The 7,927-nt window shown below is 36.8% G+C and overlaps 1 protein-coding gene across 1 annotated transcript; it reads right to left on the minus strand.

The window, feature by feature from the left end:
* Positions 1–583: 583 nt before the first annotated feature.
* LOC127860159 (uncharacterized) lies at positions 584–7,667 on the minus strand. Its single transcript, XM_052398045.1, has 5 exons — positions 7,302–7,667; positions 6,680–6,917; positions 6,097–6,218; positions 3,173–3,258; positions 584–963 (listed from the first exon to the last, which is right to left on the minus strand). The coding sequence occupies exons 1-5, from the start codon at positions 7,528–7,530 to the stop codon at positions 688–690; spliced, it is 951 nt and encodes a 316-aa protein (XP_052254005.1). The 5' UTR covers positions 7,531–7,667; the 3' UTR covers positions 584–687.
* Between the last annotated feature and the right edge of the window lie 260 nt (positions 7,668–7,927).

Consider the following 7,927-nt stretch of genomic DNA (forward strand, 5'->3'; position numbering starts at 1 on the left):
CGTGTCAAAAAATTAACGTTACGGGCACAAGAAAAAATGCGCATCGAGTGCATTCAGTACATAACTGATATGCGAGTTATCTATAATTAACGCACAATTCAGAAGTCGTTTGTTCTTCTTCAGGCTTCTCCATCTCACGCCACTGACGTTGTTCATTTTCATCAGGTCGGAGAATAAGTTGTATATGAGCCGCGCTCTGTGTAAAGGGGGTTTAATGCATGTGCGTAAAGTGTCGTCCCAGATTAGCCTGTGCAGTTCGCACGGGCTAATAAGGGACGACACTTTCCGCCTAAACTTGATTTTTCTTATGAAGAGAATTTCTTTAAACGGAACATATCATAAAAGCGGAAGGTGTCGTCCCTAATTAGCTTGTGCGGACTGCACAGGCTAATCTGAAGCGACACTTTACGCACATGCATTAAACCATTTTTTCACATATCATGGTCCATATGAATTATACTCATGTGAGCGATTTGGCACGATATATAGTATGATCAAATGACACATTTCAAAGAAAATGTATTTTTAAATCCCATCATAGAACTATAAGAAAGCTCTTTTACGTAAGTAAAACTGTTCAGTATGCAATCTTATATTTATTCAACCAACAACAAACTATCAATGATACGCCCCTTACTTAAGCAAGCAGAATATCATCGATGTCAATACAAAGTGACATCGGATTTTCTAAGCACATTCTTCGCCTGATTGTTCAACTATTTTCCTCTCGCTTCGGTCCATTTCACAAACTTCCGGTTTGATACCGCAACATTTTTGATCGGGCGAGTCGCCACTTCCGTTTCTAATTTCCATTACTACGTCCTTAGCATCGCCACTATTACTACCGGTGACGTCATTGTGATCACGTGACGTCTCCGACTGACATATCGCTGGGACCGAGTCGTTCTTCCGCTTCTTTTTCTCCTTCCGGCGCTTGCGCTGCGACTCCTTACTGGCGTCACTCTGTTAAAGGTCGCTATATCCAATAAATGTAGAAAGTACTTCCGGGGAGGGGGGGGGGTATAACTACCTAAATACGGGTATATAGGGGTGTGCCGATTTTATGGGGTGTGTTTTTCGACTAAAATTATAGATATGGGTATGGTTTTGAGCATCTAAGTATTGATATGGGTATTGAAATCAGAAATTTGCTTGTATATAAATGCATTATAGATTTGAAAGTATCAGTATCAAAATGTTTATGATAAATGTCATTCTGGTATATAAATGGGTATCAAAAAGTAAATTTCAGAAGCGGGAAAGATATAACAGCAAATTCAATAAGTATACTGTATTGATATGAAAGAGATTAAAATTCTAGTATGAAATGTGTCCGCTTTATCAAATTGTAGTATTTAAATGAGTCCAGTTTATCAAACTTCTTGTATTGAAATGTATTAATATAGCTTTCATGGTTTTCTTTGGCTTCTTTTTTTGTTTTTCTGACAAATCGCGTTACTTATGTTTGGAAACGTTAAATGGCGTCACGCAGAGTAAACAAATTTCCGCTTTTATCATGACCAGAATGGCTAATCATGTGACGATCAAAATGGCGACGTCCGTGCCGAATGAAATATTTTCGCCGTCTTATACCCTTTATTACTTTTGTTAAATTTTCAAATGCCCTAACACTCCATTCATATCAGTAAGAAAACGATAAGCGTTTATTTTGTATTAATATTCGCTTTATATCTCGTTTTGCTCGCTTCGAGTTTTCTTAGCATGAGCTGTAATTGTGTGCTCCCGCTAAGAAGTAAAGACAATATATATAGACAGAATATTCATACGAAATAAATGCTTATCCACTTTCTTGCTGATAAAGCTGGAAATTGAGCGTCATTAAAAAATAATACAAATAATTAAGGGTATAAAACAGCGAAAACTCGTCATCTTGACCGGAATGTGATTACCCCCTCTGATAACCTTTCCGTTAAAACTAATGTTCTCTGCTTTTTAACAAGCATCTGATAAAAAAATATCTGCTTCTCGTTGCTATTTTGTACCGTGATTTATCAAACTATGCCATACCATTAGTAAATAAATTCGCCAAAGGTTCGCTAAATAACAAGATTCTGAATTCGTTTAATAAAATATTGTATGCATTGACAACCGTGGCCGGATCCTTTACAGAGGGGGTGGGGTAATCACGTGACAAAAAGATGGCGACGTCCATGTCGCGACAGGTATTTTGCAGCGTTATATATCCTCATACTTTTATTAATTGTTTAAATGCCGCTCACTTTCCTGACATATAAGCAAGTAAGTGCACGTGATTAGCGTTTATTAATATTCGCTCGTTATCTCGACTTTACTCGCTACGAACTTTCTTAGCGGGTGTTGTAATTTTGTGATCCCGCTAAACAAATTGCTTAATTGTTTCCTACATATCTAAGGACAAATAAAAACAGTGTTGTTGGTTTCGGTAGTTTTTTAGATTGAAATTTAGTTATACTTAAAGTAATGATAATTAATATTAAATAATCCACGGAAATATATGTAATGGCATTTCCTCATGTATGCTGTATTTATATTTATTTCCAAATGGCTTAATTTGATAATATCGCGAGAACAATGACCAAATAATTTTAAAATATTGACAGTATTTTACTAAGTTACAGTCCGGCATCGCTACAGATCCGTTAAATTTATTATATTAATTCGGGGACAAGGAAAATTAGATACCGCCATTGAGTAAAATTTAACGATAATGTTCGCTGTTAGTGTTCACTGTTTGAAACAGTGAATTACAAATTGTAATACGGTGATCGTTTTAACCCACCGAACAGCATTTAAAAATGTTTAAAAGTAAGATGGAAACTGCATGTTCGAAGCTTGTCATCACTTATCGATATGCGGTAATCAAACATCCGTCGTGATAATATCATATCCTTGGGTCGTGCTCTGTGAAAAAAGAGTTTAATGAATGTGCGTAAAGTGCCGTCCCAGATTAGCCTGTGCAGTCCCCACAGGCTAATTAGGGACGACACTTTCCGCTTTTATGATATTTTTCGTTTCAAGAAAGTCTCTTCTTAGCAAATATCTAGTTAAGGCGGAAAGTGTCGTCACTGATTAGCCTGTGCGGACTGCGCAGGCTAATCTTGGACGACACTTTAAGCACATCCCCTTTTTTTACAGAGAACGGCCAATATTAGAATGATCAGCCATAACATACCATCATTTTTACTTTGTTGAGATTCTGAAGTAGTTCTATCGTCGTCATGGCCTTCCGTAGGTCTTCCAGTAGGTAATTGTTCTTATCTGGTAATATAATATGCAATATAAGCAGACTTTGTAAATATGTAAATTACTGGGGACAAAAACGCAATCAATGGGTCAAAATGCAATAACATTAAATTCGAACTTTGAGTGAATGTGCTTGTAAATGCGAGCTTCGAGTGAATGGGGTTGTAAATGCGAACTTTGAGTGAATGGGGTTGTAAATGCGAACTTTGAGCGAATGGGATTGTAAATGCGAATTTTGAGTGAATGAGATTTTTAATGCGAATTTTGAGTGAATGTGATTTTTAATGCGAATTTTGAGTGAATGGGATTGTAAATGCGAGCTTTGAGTGAATGGGATTGTAAATGCGAGCTTTGAGTGAATGGGTTTGTAATTGCGAACTATTAATGAATGAGATTGTAAATGCGAACTTGAAGTGAATGGGATTGTAAATGCGAACTCTGTGTGAATTGGATAGTAAATAAGAACTTTGAGTGAATGGGATTGTAAATGTGAACTTTGATTGATTGGACTTGTAAATACGAACATTAAGTGAATGGATTGTAAATACGAACTCTTAGTGAACCGAATTGTAAATGCGAACTATAAGCGAAAGGGACTGTAAATGCGTCCTCTGAGTAAATGGGATTGTACATGCGAACTTTGAGTTAATGGGATTGTAAATACGAACTTTGAGTGAATGGGATTTTAAATTCGAACTTTGAGTAAATGCGATTGTAAATGTGAACTTTGAGTGAATGGGATTGTAAATGCGAACTTTGAGTGATTGGGATTGTAAACGCGAACTCTGAGCGAATGGGATTACAAATACGAACGTTGAGTGAATGGGATTGTAAATACGAACTCTGAGTGAATGGGATTTTAAATTCGAACTTTGAGTGAATGGGATTGTAAATACGAACTCTGAGTGAATGGGATTTTAAATTCGAACTTTGAGTGAATGGGATTGTAAATACGAACTCTGTGTGAATGGGATTGTAAATAAGACCTCTGAGCAAATGGGATTGTAAAGACGAACATTGATTGAATGGGATTGTAAATGCGACCTTTAAGTGAATGGGATTGTATATACGAACTTTGATTGAATGGGATTGTTAATGCGAACTCTTAGCGAATGGAATTGCAAATGAGATGTGTCTTTGTCAATAAAACATAAAAGTGAAGAAATGAAAATCATAATAGGGTATGAGTAAATAGGATAGATAATGTTCATGAATAAATGCATTCACCAACCCATTAATAGACTTTTGAATAAAGGATATACTTAGAACTCAGATAAAAAGCTTCAGAGTTTGAAAATTTACATGCAAAACATAATGTCTATGTCATCAACACAGTTTTCTAAACAAACGACAATTTAATTATATGATATAACTGCCATGCTAGACGGTCAAGTAGCTTTAGAACAGTATAGTTTTCAGAATATTCTTTAAATTTAGACCAAAGTCTAACAGTAATCAATATTTACAAAAACTATTGTGTTCTAAATACTCGTTATTTATAAGTCTAACGTGACATTTGACACCTCAAATTACATTATCCGCCTTATAGAATTGTATGCTCATAACACAAGCATCATTAATAGCATCTACTCAAGTTCTGAAGTAAGATAGGTTGGGTCTGAGTCTATTCGTTGTACTTTATAAGAATGTGTTGGTGCATACAGGCCCAGGATTGTAGGTTGTCATTGGTTAATGGTATAGTAAACGAGAATGAGTTATCAGGTTAGTAAATGATATATGATTTAATGCGATAGTTATCGGGTTCGAGTGAACTGGATAGTAATAGGTACGATTAAATGAGATAGAAATCGGGTTTGGGTGAACGGGATAGTAATGGGTACGATTGAATGGGATAGTAATCGGGTTTGAGAGAACAGGATAGTAAAAGGTACGATTGAATGAGATAAAAATCGGGTTTTGGGTGAACGGGATAGTAATGGGTACGATTACATAGGATAGTAATCGGGTTAGAGTGAACAGATTAGTACAAGGCATGATTGAATGAGATAGAAATTGGGTGTGAGTGAACAGGGGAGCAATGAGTTTGATTGAATGGAATAGAAATCGGGTATGAGTGAACAGGGTACGGTAGTAATGGGTATGATTAAATGGGAAAGCAATCGGGTATGAGTGAACAGGATGAGATAGCAATCGGGTTTGAGTGAACAGGATAGTAATAGGTACGATTGAATGAGAAAATAAATCAGTTTTGAGTAACAGGAGTGTAATGGGTAAGATTAAATGGAATAGTAATCAGGTTTGAGTGAACAGGATAGTAATGGGTATGATTGAATGGGATAGTAATCGGGTTTGAGTGAACAGAATAGTAATGGATATGATTCAATGGGATAGTAATCGGGTTTTAGTGAACAGGATAGTAATGGGTATGATTGAATGGGATAGTAGTCGGGTATGAGTGAACAGGATAGTAATGAGTTTTATTGAATGGGATAGAATGGGATAGAAATCGGGTTTGAGTGAACAGGATAGTAATGAGTTTTATTGAATGGGGTAGTAATCGGGTTTGAGTGAACAGGATAGTAAAGGGTATGATTGATTGGGATAGTAGTCGGGTTTGAGTAAGCAGGGTAGTAATGGGTATGATTAAATGGTATAGTAATCGGGTTTGAGTGAACGCATAGTAACTACGTACAGGGATATATATCTGCTGACCAAGGGCTAGAAAATGAGAAAATGAGTATATTTGATGAGGATGGTTACTTGATAGATTCATGCATGAAAGACTGAATGATGAGCCCCATAATAATAATTACTTAGTAATAAACTTTAGTTGTCATTACAACTCTTTATTTATGTGCTCAACAAATAAAAACAATTACTTCCGGTACTCACCTTTAGCCTGTAGGAGCTCGGTGATGCACGAGGCGCGGTCCCGGCACACCAGTTCGTGGCGATACTCGTAGAAGTAGTGCACAGCGCGCACCCGGGCATCCACTTCCGTCAGCATGTACTGTCTGCGGGGGAATACGGAGTTAAATAACTAAGCAGTGTCGAACAACGAAAATAAACCCGGATAGAAGCGAGTGTTTACTGTAATTATGTGTGATGATGGTCTCTCTAGTTAACCTTTCATCTTACACATTGATTAAAAGATGTTGATTCTTTCTCATCGGTTTTTGTTTGTAGCGGGAAAAAGCGGATATGCAATTGCGTCAAACAACAGAAAACAAAAGATTTCTGTCTACTGGTGCTAATTGTATCGAAAAGTTAAACAAGCAAGAAAAATGATTTTGTCGTATTTGTTCTAATACTCTGTACCATGATACATATTCCCTGTTTTTCAGAGAATTATTTAGTTTATTGTTTAATGCAAAATATCAATATATACGCGTACATCCCAAAAAAGCAGACATCTATAACATATAGTGTAGGTCTATTACATCAAATTGAACAAATCTCGTGATTTCGAACTCACTTCAAGAGTGGTAGAGGCAGCGTCACCATTTGCACTCCCTCTCGCATGAACACTTCGCTTCCCGGCGGCGCCTCTCGGGCGAGCCCCGTTACCTCTTCTTGATCCCGGGAGCGCCGCGACTTTTGACGATTCTTGGACATGTTTCCGGTCTTCCGGCGAGGCATAGTTGTGTTGTTGAGAAAGTTCGGTGCGAAGTGCGACTCTTGGGTCTGGTACCGGTACATTCGGGGGATCTTATCTGTAAAATGAAAATCAAAATAACATTTTTACTTAGTAGCACAGACTATGTACAGATTTGCGTGTGTTGTAAACTTATATTGTTTACGGGTTTTATAATCTTCATGATTTTGGTAATGTATAACCAGTCGAACATTTGTATGTCGTCGCATGAACATATTGTAATGAATAAAAAATGTATTTGCCCATGTATTTACCCGGTAATGTTATTTGGATAGTCGCAATTTTAGATTTATTGAGTTCACGGGTATAATAAATATATGTTTGCTTGTATTGAAGCAACTTCTAAACGAAGCAAAAACAATAGCATTTAAAGAAATGCATTCCATAAATATACCAGATTTTTTTGGCAATACCGCATAATTAATACAGAACATTTACCAACCTTCGTCTTGATTTTTGCCATCTGCCATATCAATAGCCTGACTCACAATAATTTTGCTGATATATTTAGTCAATGTTGCTTCGTCGACTTCCTTTTCGGTGTCCCAAGGGGTCGGTTCATACGCGCAGTGACCCAAATTTGTCTCGCCGTCGTTGTAAGCTACAAACTCCACATCGTCGTCGTAACACAATAGTTTGGACATAATTCGATGTCTTACAAATGCTGCCATTTTAAATGATAAATCTGAATTTCAGCGATAATTTTTCTTCTGATATTTACGCTAACTTCGTCGTTGAGATGGCTTTGATTTATGGTTTTTGTTTTTCGTCACCGTTTACGAATTGTAACGTGACGTAAACGCAAAGCGCGTTGCGTTTTGGCGTTGTTTTGACCGGAAGAACTTAATAAACGTGAACGTTCGCGACATTTTTTTATATTTAAGGTGGGGTTTATGTATTTGTGTGTTTACCTCTTTTTTTGTGAAACCATGTATTATTTGCCTCCTCCCGAAGCATATAAATTAATGTCTTTCTAAAATGCCATAGACATGCCAACATAGATACCGGTACGTCATTAAATCAAACTATTGTGTAGATTGTTATAATGTCTGTGTTAAATATCGACTT

The sequence above is a fragment of the Dreissena polymorpha genome, chromosome 15 (genome assembly GCF_020536995.1).
Source record: "Dreissena polymorpha isolate Duluth1 chromosome 15, UMN_Dpol_1.0, whole genome shotgun sequence".
NCBI classification, from domain to species: Eukaryota; Metazoa; Mollusca; class Bivalvia; order Myida; family Dreissenidae; genus Dreissena; species Dreissena polymorpha.